Source organism: Protopterus annectens, chromosome 8.part0, assembly GCF_019279795.1.
Source record: "Protopterus annectens isolate FY-2018-M chromosome 8.part0, PAN1.0, whole genome shotgun sequence".
In the NCBI taxonomy this organism is placed as follows: Eukaryota; Metazoa; Chordata; order Ceratodontiformes; family Protopteridae; genus Protopterus; species Protopterus annectens.
Window position 1 is genome coordinate 913,818,339 of NC_056741.1, and position 23,161 is coordinate 913,841,499.

General features: G+C 39.4%; 1 protein-coding gene across 5 annotated transcripts in view; it reads right to left on the reverse strand.

Annotated features, from left to right (window-relative positions):
- Positions 1-23,161, reverse strand: part of LOC122809153 — a 1,026,347-nt gene that overhangs the window by 404,019 nt on the left and 599,167 nt on the right. For all 5 annotated transcript variants that reach the window (XM_044080437.1, XM_044080436.1, XM_044080435.1 and 2 more), the window contains one exon: positions 672-692. In XM_044080437.1, the coding sequence (XP_043936372.1) occupies positions 672-692 (21 nt within the window). The remainder of the gene's footprint in view (positions 1-671; positions 693-23,161) is intronic.

Sequence of the window (23,161 nt, forward strand, 5' to 3'; positions counted from 1 at the left end):
TCAGCTTTAAACATTTTTGCATTTTTGTTCATCTATACTACAACATCTACTAATAATAATAATAATAATAATAATATACTGTACAGCTGCTCAGTCTTCTACATCCGTTCACTTGTCCCGGGTTGTTTTGTTGCTCTTTTTTTTTTTTTTTGGTTGATATACCTTCTTTAGGAACCACAATAAACAATTGTTCTAAATTCAAAGTTTTAATGTAATGAGCAGCTGTTAAGCCATTATAAGCACAAACTGCTCTTTACATAAAAATGTGGGTTTTATAACAGTTGTTCATTGTGGTCATTTTCTCTAGTTTCTTTTGAAGTCAATATATAATGTTTGAGCTTCAGGCTTTATATCCATCAGAAAATCCAAATTAACACAAACTTTCTAGGTTTATGAGAGCAATATTTAAAATCTGTCCCTATTTTTGGTTCATTGTCCCCCATTGTTTAACAATGTCTACTGCATGGTCATGAAGAGTGTTAAACCAGTATCTAAGGACAGCATTAGCCCACTTCTGTATGTTGCAAACATATTTTATATATTTGTTTTGGGAATGTTAATGTAAATCCTGGTTTCCCATTTTCAGTTATGTTGAATGACAGTGCTAAAGGTATCTGAAATTAGTATAACATACTCCCCTATAAGCTATGATATATAAACAGATGACTTACCAACTATAGGAATGCTGTCTCCTGTTAAAAGAAACAAAAACAAATTACTCTCATGCATTCATAAACAGAACAAAAAGTCGGATCAAGCTTTACAAAGACATGTTTTAGTATAATGACAAGATGACGTGGTGCTTAGCATTTCTTTTATTTCTTCTGGAAATAAGGAAAGAATACAAAAATCTATATATTCTTTGGCAATAAGATAAGCATTAAATGGCATTCCTGATAATCACAGAGGTGAATGCCTCTTTCACTGTGTGGGCAATCATAATGCTAACAGATAATGTGTGCATACCACAGTATTAAAGCAATAACCCGTGAATATGTTTTGTTTACATATTACAGTAATGGTAAAATGGAGTTTAGTGGATAAAATCTACCCATATCATGGACATTCAAGATTTACAATTGGCTGCCATCAGACACATTCCAAAACTCTCAGCAAGTGGATATGACTTTAGTCTTAAGTGGTTTGTAGAAAACAGCATCATTTTATTAATTCCATACTATAGAACAAAAATACCTATAGTGTTTCAATTCCCTCTCCCTAGACAGCAAAGGTTGCATTGATCATGCTACTCACTAACAATACCACTCCATCATATTGATTTAGTCAGCTGATACATAATACGTCCCTTGCTGTTTAGCTATTTTTATCAGCACAGGTTATTTTGTCAATAACAAAAAGGAAAGTTCACCCATAAAAAACGTATCATCCCTAGCACCATTTAAAATGCCAATACCAGCAAGTGTGCCCAAAAGCAGTCAAAAGCTCCATGCACCATCTCTCATTGTCCATAACATTTAGTCATATCATTTAAATATCCCAGACTGCTTTAGTCCATTGTCTATTTGATGTACAGAGAGGATTTCCCTTATGATATTTCTTCATTAATTTACAAGTACTTCACATAAAGTGTCTTGACTCAACATGGCCTTCCCACATGACCACTACAGCTTCTGTATCATGTAACTGAGAAGAGCACACCATACACAACACATATGACCACAGGACACTTATTTTGTAAAATTCTTTTTATATGATTTAAAATTTATAACAGCATAAGGAAATTATAAACATATGTTCATAGGTTCATAGGTGTGTACTAGGCTAATGGCCCTGGAGCCTTTACAAGCCTAGCCCATAGGATTACCCTGACATTGTGCCACCCAACCTTAGTTCCCAGTGCCTTTGTCAAGTAGAGTCACTGGAGTGATCCTCGGGGTGAACTTTCTATTTTCTATCCACTCATCAAGATTTCTCTTGAAGAGGGCCAGTGAGTTATTCTGTTTGACATGTATGGGAAGTCTATTCCAGAGCACCAGAGCATGGGAACAAGAAACAACAGAATAATAGTAAGAAAGGACCAATCACAAAAAGTAGAAATACTAATCCAAAAAGCTAACCAGACTGTTAAAATATCTAATGTATTTAACAATGTATGCTCTTAAAAGGAAAGATTGTTGAACATATCACTAAATGTAAATGCTTATAGAAATATTATGTTGATATTTACCAATTGACTAAATGAGTACCCTAATAAGCAGCCTACATAGACATAATATCTGAAAAGTTATGTAATAAAGCAGATACATTTTATGGTTGCATGATCAATAATTTCATCCTGTTTCCTAAAAAAATGACAAAGGCAATCTAACATATTAAAATAGGAAATTTAAACAAAAGTTGTGCAGTTATAATGGACCAAAGAGGAATAAGAATCTTATAATGTCAAAATATATTGAAAACTCTGCCTACAATAGACAAGCAGTATTTACATTTATCTGTAAACCATGGGAAAAAAGAAGCAAGTTTTGAAGGAGTAATGTAGCCATGGTGGTGAGTCATAAACTGAGTATAATACCGATTTTGGACATTCAGAATTTCTACTTCACTGTAAATCATATTTCTTAGAATAAGATCCCAAATGGATGAATCAATAAAACAGCTCTTTACAGAAACGTAAGCATAAAATGTATATATCTTGAAAAATGAATGACTTTTACTCCATGAATCTCAAAAATGATTCAGAACTAGTGATCATAGAAATGTAGTTTGGGACAAACTAAGTTGTCCCGGTCCCACACATGAGGGTAAAGGGCTGTGGGAAGGGTATAGAGGTAGGAATTAATGTGAGGATTTGTAGTTGGATAGGATAGTGGGATTGTGGTGGCAAGAGGGTTAAAGAGAGAGAGAGAGGTGAAATGAAGTGAGGTAGGGGAAGGAACGACTTCTGGCAGGATTAAGTGTTAGGGATTAAAGGAACTAGGCACATTTGGCATGAGTTGGTGGTGCAGTAACAACTAACTTACGGCCAGACAACCTGTAGGTATTGTGGATGCAGGTAGGCCTTGGATGGTGGGGAATGAAGGGGTTAAGTTAACTGGATCAGTTCCCTCCTCTCCCTTTTGGTATTTCTCTGCAGTGGTTAATTTAATGTGGGGATGGAGTTTGGGAATATAGGTTGGGGGACAGGACTTACTGGCAGGGAAGGGTTAAAGGATTACTGAGAGCAGAGTGTGTATGGGTGAATACTTGGGGGGTAGTGTCTGTGTGAGTGTGGTGCTCGGCTTACCTGGGTGCTGGTGTGATTCTCCGGTGGTCCGGTAGGCCTGGTGTTGTGGTGGGTGTTTCCTGGAGTCCTGGATCATTTGTTTCATGGTTGAGGCCTCCTGGTGGTCCAGTGGTGGCTCTAATTGGGTGGCTGGGCCGGTCGTGGTGGTTGGGGTCTTTGTGGTCATCTGGTGTCGGTGAGGTTGCTCCCTGTTGTCCAGGTGTCTTCGGGGGATTTGTCGGGCCCATCAGGCCTTTTTCCCGGTTGGGCCATGTGGTTGAGTAATATCCATGTGGGTAGGCCAGGCCTGTCATTACCTCCTTCCCATTTGGGGCCATGCAGTCAGTTAGGATCCATGTGGGTGGGCAGGGTAATCCATCAAAAAAAAAAAAAAAAAAAGGAAAGTGTTCTCCCGGTGGTTGTGGTAGGCTGTTGGGGGATCCATCGCCATAATCCAGTCCCATTAGCATTGGGGGTAGTGGCAGATGATCTTCTCATGCTCCCTGGTGGGTTTGTGGGCCTTTGTGTCCTTTCTCCGGTCCACGGTGTCGTTCCCAGTTTTGTCCGTGCATCGGGATGATGGTCGAGGCCATTATGGTTGTCCCCGCGTCCTTGCTTCGGTGGTGGTAGTGGTGGGAAATCCTTTCCATCCTCCCTGGTGATTTCATGGGTAACCTCTGTCATTTTTGTGGCTGTTGGGTGTGGGAGCCGGTTCATGCATGCACTGCTGTTCTTGGCTGTTACCTCTCGTAGGGATAATGGATTGTCATTCTGGGAGAAAAAGGTAAGTGTTACAGGCTCAGTTGTGGTTGAATGGTGCTAGGATTGGGTGGCAGGTATGTAGTAGAAAGATAGATGCACAGGATAATTTTTATATATAACACAACATGCCACAAAGTCGACACCCAAAACACAGACACCAAAAGACCGAAAACGCACAAAACCGACAAGTCACAAAACCGAACACCATAACACCAACACCCAAAACACAGACACACAAAACGTAAACTACACATTACACACAACAATACATGCACTAACCGTAACTCAAACCCTAACCCTAAGGTCCGACACTACCGCACACTTACCCTACCTGCACCCTAACCCTAACTCACTTAACCCGCCACTAAACCTAAAGTCCGTCACTATCGCACACTTACCCTACCCGCACCCTAACCCTAACTCACTAAACCCACCACTAAACCTAAAGTCCGTCACTATCACACACTTACCCTACCCACACCCTAACCCTAACTCACTTAACCCGCCCTTAAACCTAAACTCCGTCACTATCGCACACTTACCTTACCCGCACCCTAAGTCCGACACTACCGCACACTCACCTTTCCCGCACCCTAACCCTAAATCCCTCACTATCTCACACTTACCTGTCCGCTCCCTAATGCTAAATCCCTCACTATCGCACACTTACTGAGTCGCGGTCACACATTGCCCATGTCGGTGTTTCAGCTGTCGGGATTTCACCTTGTCGATCCTCTGTCTCGTCGGTCTTCTGAGCGTCGGTGTTTTGGTGTGTCGATCAAGTCAAGGGGAACCATATATATATATACATATATATATATAGGGAGGGATATTTATGGACAGGTGATATTCTAGTGTCAGGAAGGGGTTGGTAGCTGTAGGGAAGTGTGTGGCTGATAGCTGTAGGGAGGTGTGGCTGATTGGGTGTGCAGCTGAAGGGTGAAGTGTGTGCCAGGCAGGGGCATATTTTAATGTACGGGGGAGATATGACTGCATTAGTTAGTGATTACACTGTATGATTAGTGGTAAGTAATGCAAGGGGTGGTTTTCAGCTGCAGAGTATAGGTAAGTAGGGGAGTTGGCAAAGTGTGGTAGGGCAAGGCAACATAGGGGTTGGGGGAAGTAGGGCAGTTGGGTTTGTGGAACAGTTTTAACATTGTGTTTCTCTTTTTACAGATGGCTAACTTACCAGAACTAAGACAGCAATGGCAAGCTATTGTGGCCCAAGTGGAGGAGTTGGTCCAGGAAACGGCAACATCCGAGGTGGTACAGGAACCAGATCATACATGGGTCAGAAGAGGTGGGGCACCGCAGTGAGAGCCCCAGCTTGAGGGGAAAAAGCAACAGGCATCGAAGCAGGCGGTGGCAGTGGATACACCGGTTCCCAGTACATCTCAAGATGAATGTGCAGGTAATGGTTTTACTATGGCAGTATTGTCTGGGGAGCTAGGGGTTGAGGATTGTAGTGGGGGTAGGGATGATGAAGACTTGTCAGTTGGGGACCTTGGGGGTGGTGTGCGAGTGATAGAGGAGGTTCAGAGGCAACTAGCACAGGGTGCCAGATACCCAGTTGGAGATGTGACAGGGTGGCTGTTGGTTCTGGGAACAGTTCTGTCTTGGACTCAGAGGTAGGCTCTGACTTTGGGCTGTGGCTGGGGGACTGGTTGGCTACCCTGTCTTTGGGACAGGGGACAGGAGTGGTTCTCCTGACTCCACACATTCCGGGCTCGGTTAAGGAAAAAATTTGGAAAGGAGAGTATGCGGATTTGTTTAAGCTTATCAATGTGGAAGGGGTCCAACAGCTAGTGGAAGTAGAGTCCTCTAATAGCAAGGACCTGTTGGCAGCTTTAGCGGCATTGGGAAGACAGAGGGTAGGTAAGCTTCGCCCTAAGACATGGGATAATTGGGTGGTTGGTTTTATTTATTTTATGGTAATGCAGCTAGAGAAGGATGGGTCTTTGGCCCTGCCGCTTCTAGGCTATTTCCTTACCATTCATGAGGCACAATGGTTAAGGCTGGGTAATGTGTGGCTTTGGTACAATCAGCGTTTCCTCAAATGGAAGGCTGTGGACCAGTCACTCTGTTGGGTTGTGCATCATCCAGATCTATGGTTGGCTATGATGATGGATAGTTACAGTGGCTTTAACAGAAGGGTGAGTGGGGTCGAAGCAGCAGGTGTATGTTGGTCTTTTAATAGTGGTTCCTGTTCATGGGTGGGGTGCAAATTTGCACACGTTTATTCAAGATGTGGAGGGATTCATTCGGCCGTTGACTGTGGTCGGCAAGACCTGTTCACCTGGAACTCTAATGTTATGGGTCATGTGGGTGGATTTGGTGGGCAAGGCTTTCAACCGGTCCAGGGTAGGGGTAATTTTCAAGGGTCCTGGGGATTTGGACTCAGGTTCTTTAGAGGCAATAGAGGAAGGGGCACCATTCCCCATTAAGGTGGAGGTTCTCCGGTGTATGCATCGTCGGTTTCCAGGTCTGGCCATCAAAAATGAGATAATACAAGGATTTCAGGGGGGTTTCCTATAAAGTCCACCATGGGAGGGGGGGGGGTTGCAAGAATCTGTGATCTGTTCAAGGTAAAGAGGACATCTTGGAGGTTTTACTGGAGAAAGAGTGTTGGGTGGGGTGGTTATTGGGTCCTTTGACAGTCCGCCTTTCAGTACTTACAGGGTGTCACCTTTGGGGTTGGTGCCAAAGAAACAGGTGGGGAAATTCAGATTGATACATCACTTGTCGTATCCGGAAGGGAATTCAGTAAATGATTTTATTGCCAAAGGGGAGGTTAGGGTGCATTATGCTTTCTTAGATGATGCAGTGAAAGTGATTAGGGAATTTTGGGAGCCATGGTTGGTCAAGGTTGACATTGAGTCAGCTTTTCGATTGTTACCTATTAGGAGTGAGGATTGGCCACTACTGGGGATGTGGGTAGGTGATAAGTACTACTTCAATAAAGCTATGCCTATGGGTTGTTCAGTGGCATGTGCGACTTTTTAGAAGTTCAGTACAGTATTGCATTGGATTTGGCAGCAGAGAGTGGGAATTCAAAAGGCAGTGCATTATTTAGATGATTTTTTTTGTTGGTGAGCGAAGGAAGGATAGGAGCACAGGAGGGTTTGCGGGAGTTTACGATTATGTGTGAGGAGTTAGGAGTATCATTGGCTCAGAATAAGATGGAGGGTCCAGCAAGAGAATTAGAATTTCTGGGACTAACAGCTGATGCAGAGTTTGGACTGTTTTTCCTACCCAAGGATAAAATAGCGAGGCTTAGGTCGGCTATACGTTTGGTGTTGGGTAACTATAAGATTCGGATTCATTCAGTTATGGAGTTGCTGGGGCTTTTGAATTTTGCCTGTCGAATGGTGCACCCAGGGCGAGCTTTTTGTAGGTTAGTGGCATATTTGTTGAAAGGGGGTCAGAGTAAACACCACTGGGTTAGGGTGACCAAACTGGTGCGGAAGGACTTGGTGTTGTGGGTTGGGTTTTTGCAACAATTTAATGGGATATCTTTTTGGCAGTCAGACTGGCTGGGGCAGGAGGAACTTCAGTTGTTTACAGATGCAGCTGGGGTTGCTGGTATGGGGGCCTATTTGGGGGAGTCAGTGGTTTGTGGCTGAATGGCCGCAGGACTGGAAGGAGGTATGGAAGTGGGACGTGGCCTTTCTAGAGTTGATGCCTATATGGGCAGCTTCTGTGGTGTGGAAGGAGCATTTCAGAGACAAACGTGTAGTTTTTCACTCTGACAATATGGCTGCAGTGAGGGTATTACAAAAGAAGATAGCTAAGTCGGGTTTGTTATTGTTGGTATTACATAAATTGGTTTTGAGAGCCCCTTAATAAATTTTTCCTTTACAGGAGTGCATGTGCCTGGTGAAAGGAATAAGATTGCTGATAGCTTGTCCCGATTTCAGTTTTGCAGGTTTCGAGAGTTGGTTCCATGAGTGGAGGAGGTGCCAGAAACCCTGCCAGAAGAGGTGTGGAATCTTTGGTCGATGTAACCAGGCAGTTGGTATGGCATTCTTGGGCCCCTTCTACAAGGAAGGCATATGGTAGGGCTCTTTCTGATTTTAATCAGTTTATTTTTTCAGCTGCCAGAAGAGGAAGGGATATGGTCAGAGGAATTACTATTGTGATATGTAGCTCATGCTTGGGGGCTAGGCAAGGCTTTGCAGACAGTTAAGGTGGATTTGGCAGCAATTAGCATTTTTGCTAAAGTAGTGGGGCTGCAGGATTTCACTAAGTCTTGGACATTAGGGCGTATGTTGAGGGGTTGGGGGAGAGTGATGGTGGAATGTAGGGATATTCGATGGCCATTCACAAGGGTTATATTGAAAGTTTTGTTGAGAGGGTTAGGTTTGTTACAAGGGGGGGTCTTTGGATTACTTTATGTGGGGTGCGTTATTTACATGGTTATATTTTGGAGTTTTCCATATTTCTGAGTTGTTAGGCTTGTTATGTTGGAAGGATGTCATCATAGGGGAGGGTGAGGTTACTATTGCATTAAGGAGGAGTAAGACAGATCAGTTGGGTAGGGGATGTTTGGTGGTGCTTAAACCTGACAGGAATCCTTGCCTTTGTCCAGTAATGTGTGCTAAAGAATTTATGAAGAGGCGGAAGGGGAGTGTGGGTCAGTTAATTTTTTGTTCAATGGATGGGAAGATGGTGTTGAGTAGTAGATTTATAAGTTTGGTGAGGAGGGTTTTACGTTGCATGGGATTTCCGGCGGAGAGGTTTGCAGCTCATTCGTTCAGGATTGGTAGGGCCTACATTTAGCTAGAGAGGGTAGTTCCATTGAATTGATTAAGGGAGTGGGGAGGTGGTCTTCAAATGCATTTTTGTCATATATTAGATAAGTTGCGGTCTGATTATTAATTTTCTATTCTTTTCTTTTAGGGAACACATTATCATCTTTGGGCATTCGTATATCCACTGGGCAGAGAAGCGTGCTTTAGTTAGGGCTGATGGGGAAAATTTGGGTTTATCACATTTAGGGTGGTCAGTGACTTGGCATGGTGTTAGGGGTCTTAGGTAGGATGGGTTGTTGCATGAATTTGAGAGGGCTAAATTGAATGTGGGTTGTCCTTGTATACTAGTCATTCATTTGGGGGGCAATGACTTGGCATTTTTTCCAAAAAACAATTAGTGGACATTATTCTTCAGGATTTGATGAGATTACAGGTGTTGTACCTGGGTATGGAAATTGTGTGGTCAGAATTGGTTCCTCGCTTGTGTTGGAGGAGTGTGTATAATTATAGGGCGACTGAAAGGGTCAGAAGGTGCATCAATCAAAAGCTGGCTAGGCAGTTAAGAATTTTGCGGATGCATACCATTGACTGTAGAGATTTTGGGGGTGGAGAGGAGTCTTGGTACCGAACGGATGGTGTACACCTTAATGACATAGGATTGGATCTTTTTAATTTGCATTTGAAGCTCTTTTTAGAGGATATGATTGCGGCTAGGGTTTAGGAGGGGGAACAGTCTAGAGATCAGGCTGGTGGCAGAGAAGAGGGACAGGATTGTCCTCTGTTCCCCCTCTAAAGAAGGTTGTTATTGGTTAATAGTTTGGTCTGGAGGTGAGTAGGTACGCTGCCTCTTTATGTGGGGTGAGTAGGTACACTGCCCCGGTAGAGGAGGTATTAGGGTGAGTAGGTACGCTGCCCTGAGTAAATTCATCCAGAGTGAGTAGTGACGCTGCCCTGAGATCATCGTTGCTGAGGAAGATAACTAATGTTGTTTTGTGTGTATAAGTTCATTGTGTAATAGAGTTTAATAAAGGTCATCAAATGGCTTTATGTGTTTGGTGTGGTTATTTAAAGGGGGGACGGGACAACTATCTAAATAGTAAGGATTAGGTAAACTGATTATATTGCATTCAGTACAGGGGCATAATCTGAGGGAAGACATCCATCAAAATAAAACCTGTAAGCATAAAAATAGGAAACCAATAATCAAGAACTTTTAAATCCTTTAACAATGAAAAGAAAGCAGAATGCACTACTAAATGGCTTAAAAAGATGTTCATATTACATACAGTTTCATGAATAAAGTTTAGAAGATTTCATAGATGTAGTGGGGAAACTAATTTCTCCAATGATATAATCAAGCCATTAAGTACAGAGGGAATTTTAAGTTTATTTGTGTTGTTTTTGGATAAATGGTAAAGAACATGGAGAAATATTTCTAGATAATAAATATTTACATCACAAAGTAACAAAAGTTACAATGATTCAATATTACTAAGTGAAGAAGGAGAAACACAAATAACTTCTGAGCTTTCTGAAATGTATAAGTATACAAATTTGGGATTTTGCGATTAATGTCTTTGGGAAAGGTTAACTTTTCAGAAGAAAATCTGGGTGGATCTAGAAACCAAAGACATTTGGGTTGATATGGAAACCAAAAAATTTTTCAGTACGTCATCGTAGATAGTATAAAAAGATTTACAAACTGGCTAGAAAGGGAAATTATTTTAAAAAATTGTCTTGAGAAAATATTAATATTTATGATTACAGCTTTTGATAAAAATTGTAAACTGCTTCATTTGGTATTAACATCTGTAAAACATTTTCAAGAATTTAGATTGCCATTATTCAAACACTTCAATTCCTGTAATTATTTTATTCCTGTTTACTTAAATTGTTTCATATCTGATTAAAAATATCTGAAAGCATGGCATAGGAATATGTATCATGTGAGGCAAAGAACAGAGATTTCTCTAAATATAACATCTGTAGAATATTTTTGAAAAGGGCTTTATACAGGATGGAAAGTAATTGTTAAGAGTATCAGTTTAAGAGTATAAGTAAGAGTATAAATGATTATATCCTCTTCAAAATCTGGCACCTTAATCAAAACCTTATAGAGTTTTAAAGAGCTATGTAAAATGCATATAATACATAAATAATGTTTCCATTCAACATTAAAAAAGATAAGGAGAAAAGGGCAACCTTGGATGGTACATATTTTCTCTGTAGTGGTCATTGATGGAGGTATTAGTTATACAAAGAAAAGTTGACTTACTATTATGTAACCATTTAATACTATTTATAAATAAAAATGAAAATCCATATAAGTTCATAGATGTTTACTGAGCTAATGATCACAAGAGAATTTTTAAGCCTAACCATGCATCCCAAATCTCTGATAAGTTCTGGTACCCTTGATAAGTGTAAGCAGGACTTGGGAGATGAAACACTTACTGGCTGCCTGTGCCCATTAGAGAGAAGGATGCCACACTAGGGGTGAATTTCCTGTTGCCCATTCAATTGTCCAAGTTACACTTGAATCAAGTTAGGGAGGAACTCTGTTTCACATGGATCAGAAGACTGTTTCAGAGAAGAGGTAATCTCTGGGCTACATACATGTCTCTCCAGCATGTCCTATTTATATCCTATTTATGTCGCAGTCAAGGTTTAAGTCTTTAGAATGGGTAATGCTGGTGCTGTTTGATTTGTGGATATGCAGGAGGTCCATCAGGGTGGGGTCTGACAATGACTTGTATGCCAGGCATAAATCTCCCCTCAACAACCTTTAGGAGACAGAATATGGGGGATAGGGCCTTGAGGCAGTCTGCACAGGACATTTTACTTATGACCTGAATTCCTTTAGTGAGGAATCTCTGTGGATGTTCAGTTGTTGGATATGTCTGGTTAAGTACATACCAAAGGGGGCATTGTACTCAGTGATAGGTCTGATGAATGCTAAATACAATGGAACAATGGCCTCCTTGGACTTAGATGCCATACCTTGGTTTATAAGTTGCAACAACATAGAATGATTTCCTCACTACTGGAGGCATGTGATGGTCACAGGCTAGATTACTGTCTATGTGTGTTCCCAAGTTCCTGAATATTGGGTCAACACTTAGGGGTGTATCATCTATATGATAGTTACCAGGGGTGGATGACTTCCTGAAGGATACTGTTATATATTTTTCATGGCTCTGACAGCCATTATTTATCTGTTTCAGCCCTTCCTGGAGCACATTTGTGTCAGTGGTGGATTCTATGACTTCTCCTAATTTGCAATCATCTGCAAATTTAGTAAGCCAGAGACTATTCACATTTGGCTTTGACTTCAGCAAAGTAAATGTCAAAAATGAGCTGTCCCAGAACTGATCCCTGGAGGACTCTGCTTGTGACTGGCCTCTTTGTAGTGGTGGACTCCCTATTTCTAACTTCCTGGGTCCTGTCTATGAACCAGTTGGCTATCCAACAGGTAACATAATAGTTTATACCTAACCTCCTGAGTTTGTCAACAATGCCAAAGTGGGTATTGTGTCAGATGCCTTGGCCAGGTCAAGGTAAGCAGTGTGAACCATTTGCCCTCACCCATTGCTTTGGTGATCTTCTCCAAGAAGTCCACCAGACTGAATAGATTTCACCCACCCTTGATGAAACCACACTGGGTTAGGTCCAACTTCTGGAGGCTTCTTATGCTATTATTGATCAACTCTATGATAATTCTTTTCATGGCTTTGCATATGAGACCAATGAGACTTATGGGTCTGTAGTTTCCAGGGTCTGTAGATGGCCCACCTTTGTGCAGAGGGATGATTGTTGCTGTTCTCTGAGGCACAAACCCTGTTTAGAGGCGTCAAGTTAAATAGCAATTCTGGAGGGCCTGAGAGGTCATGTTTCATGCTATTTATAAGGCATCCTGGGATATTGTCTGGGCCCATTGATGCAGTGTTCCTGGCCTTAGAGAGAACATTAAAGACCTGTCCCCTACTGATAGCTGGAGAATTTATATTTGATGGTATTTCATGAGAGTATGTAGAGGGTGGAGAGAGGTATAAAGTTGGAGCTAAAAGTAGGTTTACCATATCCTTTGGCTCAGTATAGATGGCTGTCTTCACAATGAGCTCTGCACACAAATGTGTATTGCCTTTGAGGTTGTGGACATAGCAAAAGAATGCCCTGTGGTTGCCTTTGACCTGGGAGGCCAAATTTACCTTAAATTTGACTTGGTAGACTTTATTTGTCCTCTGAGTTGTTTGTTTAGTTTGATGAGAGTGCTTTTAATCTGCTGGGTGCTGCACCTCCTAACTTTTGCCATGATTTTCTATTTTCTTCCTTCTATTATACAGCCTACTGATGTTGTGATTTCACTAGGGTGGCTTGTTTTTTGAGTTAGTTCTATACTTCTTCCTGGTGGGTACAGTTGCCTCTATGCAACTATTAACATGCTTGTATAGGGTTTCTGTGAACAGTTCCACGTAGGCAGCAATGTTCTTAGAGTTTATGATGGCATGATATTTTGCCAGGTTATCACTTAACAGTAGAAAGTTAGCTTTAGAGTAGTTGCTGAATATTCCAGGGTTAGCAGGAGTTCCAAGTTTTACTTTTACACCAAAGGAGAACATTTTATGGTCTGACCTTAACAGAGAACACATCGCACTAGGGAGTGTGCAGCACTCTCCCATATTAGTGAGGACCAGATCCAATATGTTTGCACACTTGTTCGGTGTATTGACAGTCTAGTCCAGGGAGATTGTGTTTACAAAATCCATAAATCTCTGTGCCTGAATGTTTGGTGTCTTTTATGATTCCCAATTAATAGTCAGGTAATTAAGTCATTACATCCAAGTGACGCCTCCAGGTGAATCTGCAGTTACCTCCTACTGATGCCTCTAGGCGTGATATATTGCTTGTTCATATTTGCATCAATAATTCCAAAACCATGCTATGTACAAGGTTTTAAAATATTTCTTCTTAAAGCTTATACAATGGCAAACTCAACTGCATTAATATTTGACCTCTGCCTAGTGCAGGTAAACAGATATTAACTGTTGTTTTTATTATATTAATTTTCACATTTGTCTAAATATCTTAACCAAGTAACGAGAACTCCTTAGCCTCATATGAAAGCTCTTAAATGTTGCTGACACTAAGGGTGTAACATGAGTGGTTGCTGAGATATTTAAGTTGTTTACAAAATATTACAATCATAGCAGTTATTGTGTTTATTGTGATTTATAAAATTCTGTTTAATACCTAGAACCTAAATAATACTACCACTATAAATATAGTTTGCGTTGAAGGGTTTTCATTTATACTTCTTTCATAACCACTATGGTTTCAGAGATATGAATATTTGCTTTAAATGTGAGGACATAATTTGATTCTATCAAAAGGCTTAGGCTCTGCCCATTGGAAGTTACAGTGCAAACTTCCTGAGCTCCATTGAGTTAAAGTCACCCATGAATATGGTATTGGTTTGGATGGTGAGAGTTTACAATAAGTTTAAATACATATTATGGGTTTCCTGGGTCATAGAGGGAGACCTATAGCTTGCAAGGAAGTGACATGGGATATTTGCTGTAGTGATTTGAACATGGAAAAGCTCAAGAGCATCATCCTGTTTGACCACCCTTGAGGTATATTTATTTATGATGTAAATTGAGACACCTCCACCTTTAGTGCCTGTCTGTGTAGTAGCTGATGTGAATATGTGGAAGGCATTATAGCCTTGCACTGCCAGTGTGTTACACAAGTCTCTAAACCATGTCTCAGTGACCACACAGATGTCAGCATTCTCTAGGGTGAGTAGAGCTTGTAGGGATTGGTGATTTTTTGTTTAGACTCCTAGCAGTGAGTAGTAACCCCTTCATATTTTCCTGGTTTTGATTTTCTATGTCAGAAGTACTTTCAGTTTGGCATTGCCTTAAATGTACTATGGGTGGGGACAATGTTTTAGCTAATATCTGAAAACCTAGAGGGGAAATGTACAGACCATCCCTGGCAAAGCAGTGTGGTCTGTTGACCATCTCCTTCCATGCTGACAAATACTGCACTCCTTAGAATGACACCATAAACTAAGCCAATTATTAAAGTCAGTTATCTTCTGTTTACATTGTGGCATCATCCTTGGAGAAGGTAAAATGCTGATCAATGCTAGGCTCATACCAGCCTGGGACACATATTCTGAGAGCTCCATGATGTCTTTCTTCACATAGTCTAGGGAGATACATCTCAGGTCGTTTATACCCACATGGACTATGACTGAGTCATACTGTTACTTGTGCTCCAATGACCTGAGTGCATGCATAATGTGGTGGATCCTGACACTTGATAAGAAACTGACCGTGACTTTCTCCTTACTCAGTCTGGTGAGAGGAACAATCAGTGTGTCTCATGATGGAGTCTCCATTGAGGAGAATGTTGGACTGTATGGTGGCTTGCCTTATGAGCTTAGAGGTAGTAGCTCCAAGGGATGTGACTGTATGTGTTGATACGGGTTTTGTTTTAAAAGAGTGCATTTGGGGTTGTTGTGGGTGTTTGTTATGTGTACTTCATCTTTGGGATTTAGGAAGATTACATTTAATTGCGTCAACATATGTGGGTCTATGTGTCTGCTTTGAAATGTGTGTGTTGGGTGCAGTGTATATACTACTGACGATGTGATTGACATCTTAGTGTTTTTATGTAAGAACTTTGCTTCCAATGACATTGTGTAATTACATTTCTCACACAACATATCAGTTTGCTTGAGAATTAACTGGTTGTCAGGAAACATGAAGCAATTTCTATACTGCCTTAGGATGCCCATCTTCACCAAGCTGGTAACAGAGAGAGTGGGAAAGTTCATATCCATGACAACAGACCCTTTTTATTGATTAGACAGTTGAAATAGGAATAATAAAGTAATGTCAGGAGTATCTGGATTGCAACTTTCGGGGCAGTGCTTTTCACTGCAAACTAGCTTTCCTGTGTGCCACTAGGTATTGTTGAAATTTCAAGTGTGCTTTTACAGGGAAAAATGTCAACTCAGGGTGTCTGCATCTGTACAGGACACTGTCAAACACTTGAGAGGAAACTAATAAGGAGATCCTGATGATTTATGTATGAAGTATTTATGGAGATATTTTGAAGTTAGGCTAGACAGCAGGTGATCAAGCAGTATTTACTGAAAAGAAAGCATTAGCTTTGTCAAGAATGATGAAAAGAGGGGATTCATCTGAATGGCCACTGCCTGGCTACCACTAGTGCTGGTCTCATGACAGCTTCATGCTGCTGGGATACAATGCTGCTTTGCATCTTCTCTCACCAGAACAAATCGGTAGCACTAATCCCAAGATGAGAAACAGGCCACAGGCTGTTTGGTGATCATCAGTATTGTCTCAGATGATGCAAGGGCCTGTAAGCCGGTTGTAGCCTTTTCCTGGAAGATGCCTTGAATAGCAACCAAATAAATCAGGAAGGTTAAACACAGGCACTCACTGCCTAATCAGAAACAGTCAGGAATCAATTCACTCTGCTCCTTCTCACGCCAGGAACAAAATATAAGCATAAATTCCACTCTGGACCTATGAAGCATTTAGCAGACTTTCTGTTGATCAGCAGTCTTCAGGAAATAATGTTCCAATGCTCCTTCTCTCACTAGGAACACAACAGAAGCACTAACCCCAAGATAACTACTAAAAGGCACAACGTGGGCTCTCCAATAATTGATGGTCTTGGAGTAGATGCTGCAGGTTTTGAAGGTAAGATGCCAAAATGGGTTAATATCCAGTACTGCAGTGTGCACTAAACAGTTAGATATGAAAGAAAGAGTAACTTAAGCTTCAGCTATCTAAGTGGAGAGCCACTAATTTTAAAAGAGCAAGATAGATGGGAAGGGCTGGTCATTTTGAATTTTGGCTATGTGGAATACAGTGGGATGGTCAGTAAATTTAAATAGCTGAAAATGAGCAATTTCACAAAATGAATTTTTGTGCTTATTCACAATAGCCAATGAAAAGAGGAGAGGGAAGGAAATACATGGTTAAATTAACATAAGGCAGGCAACTAGAAAGACAGTTGAGTTTAAAAACACAACAGTACAAGAGTGGGAGAGTAGGGGGACACCTGTGTGACTCACGAGAGACACAGCTGTGGTCTCTTTCCTAGTCTAAATATGCAGTTAAAAGCGGAATATGAGTAAACCACAGTGCAAAGAAAAAACGAAATATACAAGATAGAAGAAGGCAATGAAGCAATACAAAATACAGGAAAGAAAAAAGAAACTAACCTTTCTCTCACAGCAATCTGTGGCAGAATTTGAGCAAGCTTTTCCAGTATATTGCTATAATACCTTGAGGAGAAAATCATGATAATTTTATCGAATACTTTAGAGAGGTTGATAAAAAGGACAACATTTGTACTTCTTATCTTTCTGATTAAGAGCATAATAATTCCAAAGTTAAGGTTTTATCCTGCAGTTCCATATTGTGATTAAAACCTGACTGGAAGAATCTGCTTTAATCTATTATTTAATATTACTTATTAAAAGCAACTGACTTATAATTCTGTAGTCTGGAACATCCCAGTTGGACTTATAGAGAATAATTGTCTCATACTGGTCATGATTCATACAGCCAATAACCCAATCCTGCATAAAACAGTAAACCTTCAATAGAGTTTTAGAAAATCTAAGTAAAGGCATAAAATAAAGATGGGAAACCATCTGATACTGTTTCTCTGGATCTCAGAAGATGGCTTATACAAGCAAAAGCTTAATCTGCATCTATGTTTTGCTCTCAAATATTTTTGTTATCAGGAGAAACAAACTGGAAATCAATGGAGTTAAGAAAACTATCAATATCATTGCCTCTTAACTGTTATAGAAACTAAGAATAGCTGTCTATAAATAGATCTGTAAGATATTTTCTAGGATATGTTGTACTGTAACTTCATACATTCTTGATGATATTCATGTTAAATTTTGTGGGATGTTATTTTTTTATAAACCTTGTCAGAAAAAAAACAGTGGGGGACTGAGCACACTCAGAATACTTTTGTCAAATAACAACACTATAAACAAAAACTATAAGTCTTTAAGAAAAGAAATAGAAGGACATCCATAATACCTTTCCATCTATTTATGGGTAGTCCTGAATGTGTAATATTTCAAGAAAATATATACATCTCCACAGATCGCTTTGTTTAGACAATTTTTAATGAATGAACGCTTACCAGCTAAAAAGTCCCATATCATGGGTTTGGAATAAATCCATTTAATTTGGTGTATAATAAATAAATCACTGTGTTTGCTCAGTAAGGTATCGAGAAGGTCATCTATGAAATTGAAAGTTTCAGGACCATATAAAATATTAATAGGTTTCCTCTATCTGCAGGCTATAATTATATTATGTTTAGGCTTTCAATGTAAATTGAATATTGAATCTTCAGAACAGTATAAGCATGAAATTTAGCTTATCTAGACCATTAGGAAAAATATGACACATCAGAGACTATGCAAGACCAGGCCATGTGGACACCAGCCTAAAAAGTACCTTCATGTTTATTAGAGTACAAGGGTCTAAAGCGATCAAGTAGATGAAACTGCTACATTAGGTCTCAAATAGACTATACTAGTGATAATAGAAGCAAGGATATCTAAAGAGACTTTTCTATCTCTGACAGGATCTGTAATTGTAATGTAGTATTTAAGGATTATGCAGTGATTAAAAAAAATGGTAATAGTGTTATTGGACTGATAACAACAATCATTTGATATGTGAGTGGTAAATACATCTTTAATAATAATATTGAATATTTATAGAGGGGGATGTGAGTAATTATGGAACAAAATCAACACTCTGACAAGCTGCACCAGTACCATTAATGTCAGATGGACAAGTAGTTTTGACAGAGTATAACTCTTCCCCTGTTTCTTCTACACTGCAAGCAGTAATCTCTATCATCCAGTTTTGCTTATTTGACCCCAGCACCAGGCTAACGTGATTTTCTTCCATACTTCTCAACCTCTCAATGAAAGAAATCTGGACCAAACCAGAAAAAAATGGGAGGACAAAGGCCCAAAAATAGGGACAGATTTTAAATATTGCTCCTATATACTTAGAAAGTTGTTAAAAGGACATATTTTGCATTATTATATATTTTCTGAAGTATATGAAGTCTAAAATTCAAATGTCTGTCATTGTTTAGTATTATTTAGTGACTTCAATTCTCAATGATTTGCCAGAAAACCACACATTTTATGAGGAACAGACCAAAAATAAGATACAAAAATCTGGACATTCTGTGAAAATCTGGACAGTTGATAGGTATGCTTTCTTCATCCAGGAAATATTGAAAATAGTTATACATAAATGAAAAACAAATGCTTTCTTTCTTGAGAAAGCTGAATAACTCCATATTTCTGCAAGTCAGTATCATATTTCATATATAATAAAATCATGTTAATTTTCAAAAACATGCATACTGATTGAGCACAGCAATCAGAATGCCCATTGTAAATCTAGTTTTACAAAATAAGGTATTGCTGGAGTTACCCATGACTGGCATGATTTAATCATTCAAGCAAACCACATCAGCTGTGGGAAAATCCAGTATCACCCATACCTAATTGTATATTATTACTAAATTACGTGAATCACTACAAAAAGTTAATCATTCCTGTTATACAAAAAGAACTGAACAATGGCTACTTTTCTACTGAAAAAAGATAACACCCATACAGAACTTGGCTGTTTACCCCAAGAGGCAAATCTGACAAAGAGGACAACCATACCGAAGACATATATTAAACAATATGAACACATAGTCCATTCATTAAGATGTAAACAGATATTAGTATTAATTAACCAAATAGAAAAAGTAAACCAATGAATTAGCATTTAATCTGTAATATATTTTCATCTATCTTGTGGGAAGCCTTGAACTTGTAATCTTTCAATAGAATATATGATTCCTTGTATTATTTTGTTTAGACAGGTCTAATCCTTAAGCAGCCTGTCACAAAATGATTCTTAGTAAACAAAAAAATAAAAATGACCCCCCCTCCCCCCAGAAAAACATTTTAAGAAATCATGCTGGCAAAATCCATGAACAGAAACCACCTAGTTCTCTGTTGATAACAACAAACCAAAAAAACTCATATGAGAATTAACCTTCACAGAAATGTCAAACATTAAGGGCATATAGTAACACCAGGAAATGACACTCTACCAAACAAAATAAAAATAATACATGCAAAAACGAACACAAATAATTTACAACAGCATATTAAGAGGTATGATCAATTTTCACTAGTTCTCTTTCTTCTGGAAATTTAAAATAATTTTCTCATTAATTTAGATGCAATCTTTACTATCTATTAGCTGTAAAATGCATGAGGTTTTATGTTATTTTTGATACATGAGGTGTTATGTTTTTTTTCTCCTAATCAATGCCAATTCATTTACAGCTTCCATCAACAGCTTATTAATTATTTTTAAATACTTCTATACTGCATGCCAAGTAATGATAGCATAGGTGAAAGGACTGTAAAGTCATACTCATTTCATCCAACTACAACTTTTGTAAGCTTCTGACATATTCATCAGTTTTATTCAATAACATTCCATATTCCAGTTTCTCACATAAGAAGCAGATGGGCACATATCATTTCATATAGAACCTTAAATCTAGTTACCCTTACAATGCAACCTACCAGTACTCAGTTTATTAAGGAGTCGTAACCAAATATTGCAAAACATATAGGTTTGTCAACAAAATAATGTATAGGTTCAGATGTTCATAGACCTTTGGTTACTGAACTGTGAAGATCTTAAGAAGTGTAGCCCTGCATTTTCATAGTAAATATTAAGCCTTATATTTTGCAATGTGAATCTCCAAAGACATGATGAACATGTATATGCTAGGGTAATTACATGTTTCCCCTATCCATGATAGCCATTGGTGTTAACCAGCAGTGAATGTGTGGCTACTCATCCATTAGTCCAAGTTGCATTTAAATAGAGCAGAATTACTGTTTCATGTGCAGGGGGATATGGTTCCACAAAAGTGGAATTTTCTGTGCTACATACCTGTCCCTCCACCATGTTCTGTTAATTTTACAAAACAGATTGAAGTCCCTTGAGAAGGCATTGCTTATACCATTGGACTTCAGAATGCGTAATATGTCTGATAGAACATGGTCTGTTGGGGCTCTTTATGTGGGGCAGAGGTTACCTCTCAGTAATCTGTATGATACCAAGAAGAAAAGACAAGGCTTTGAGATGGTCTGAATAGTTTTTATGATTTAGGCCCTTGATTTTTCAGTGAGAAAGCACTGTGGTTGTTCCAGCTATGGCAACTGTTAGGACAGTTATATACTAAAGGAGCCATTCTACTGAATGGTTGGCCTGAGTACTAAATGCAGAGGCATTATTAAATCCTAGGCTCTGGACATTGTACCCTTAGATATAAGTCATGTGATGAAAATGGATTTCCTTAAATAGTGGCTATGCAGTGATCAGTACACAATTCCTACTCTTGTAGGCTCCTGGTGTCCTAAGCAAAATTTATGATAGCATCTGGACTGCAATCATCTGAAAACTTTTGCCATCTACAAAGCCTTTACATTAGCTATGACCTCTAAGAAGTAAATGCCAAAGAGAAATGACCCAAGGACTAAACCCCTGGGCACTCCACTAGTAATGGGCCTTTTGGAGGAGGTAGAGCCACCCACCTTTACTTTCTGTGTTCTGTTTGCTGTCCACACAAGGGTTAACATTTGCTAAGAGAGTTAATCTATGATGCCTGAGTGTGGGATGGTATCTAAAGCCTTTGCAAGGTCTAGCTAGACAGTATTCACTGAGTTGCCCTCATCTATTTCCTCACTAACTGAGTTTTTTTGAAAAAGTCAATTAGGTTAATAGGCAGAACCTCCCATTAATGAAGAGGTGGATCAACAGTCTGTAGATCGCTTATATTCCTGTTTATTAGTTCCATAATGATCCTTTCCATAGCCTTACTGGTGAGACTAGTCAGGCTTATGAATATGTAATTACCGAGTACATTATAGCCTCATCTTTGTGCAAAGTAACGACTGTTGCTATCCTCCATTTATCTGACACATAGCTTGTTTTGAGGCTAACATTAAATAGCCTCCTTAGTGGGTCTGGCAGTTCATATTTCAGGCTATACAGTTGGCAGTCTGGTATTTTATCTGGCCCCATAGATGTAGTGCCCTTGTCCATAGATGGTGCATTGAAAATTTGTTCTTGGGAAATTTGAGGAGGGGAGTAGATGTGAGCATTTGATTTAAGAATATTGAAGGGGAAAGAGGAAAGGGGGAGTGAAGTTGGAGCTGAATCTTTCCATTAGTCGCTTGGCTATGCCCTCTAGAACTTAATATGTGATCATACCTCTCAAACTCTTAGTGCAAGAAATCTGGGCAAAGTCTGACATAATGGGGGACAAAGGCCAAAAAGGTACACATTTTAAATATTGCTCTTATAAACTTAGAAAGGTGGAAGAATAACAGGATTTCTCTTAGCATGCACTTTCTGAAGGATATGAAGTCTGAAACTCAAATGTATGTCATTATTGAGTGACTTTAATCCCCAAATAACCCCAATGATTTGCCAGAAAGCCACAAGTTGTATGAGGAACAGACCAAAAATATGAGGCAAAAATCTGGACATTCTGTGAAAATCTGGACTGGACTCTTGAGAGGTATGTAGGTGATAGCATGTGCTATTAGCTCAGTGTAATACTGGTCATTGTTTCTGAGAGTTCTAACATAATTAAAGAACGCTTTGTGCTTATCTTATAGCTAACTAAATAGTTTTACCTCATTCCTGGCTTTGGTTGATTTAAACAGGATTCAGAGTCCCTTGTTTAATTTATCGAGTGCTTTTGTCTTCTTGAGAGTTAGACTTATTCTTATGGGTAATGAGTATTTATCTTGTATTATAGAGCTTATTTACATTAGTGTCCCACCATGGGGAGTGGTAAGGGGGCATATTTTTGAATTTGGCAGTGCATATATTTCTGAGCAGGGCAAATGCATCTATGCAGCTATTTATATGTGGTTATAACTTGGCAGAAAATGATTCCCCATTAGTGGGATCATTGAGGTGGAAAGAGCTTTTGCATTTAGTCAGGTCATCACTCAATTGCAGTAATCTGCTTGTTATCTGTAGGGTCTTCATGTGAGAGCTTTGCCTCCAATAACATTATAAATACATCACATTGTGGCAGATTGTTTACGTAGTAGGTGATTGTCAATAAATGTAAAACAATTGCTACATTGTCTCAGGGTGCCCATTTCAATCTGGCAACAAAGACAATTGGAGAGTGCAGAGCTATGGCTCCATTTGCTTATTACTTTGGGCTGGAGGGGAGTAGTGTTTAAAAAGTTAGGAGTTGCTTGAACAGAGTGATATCTGTTTGA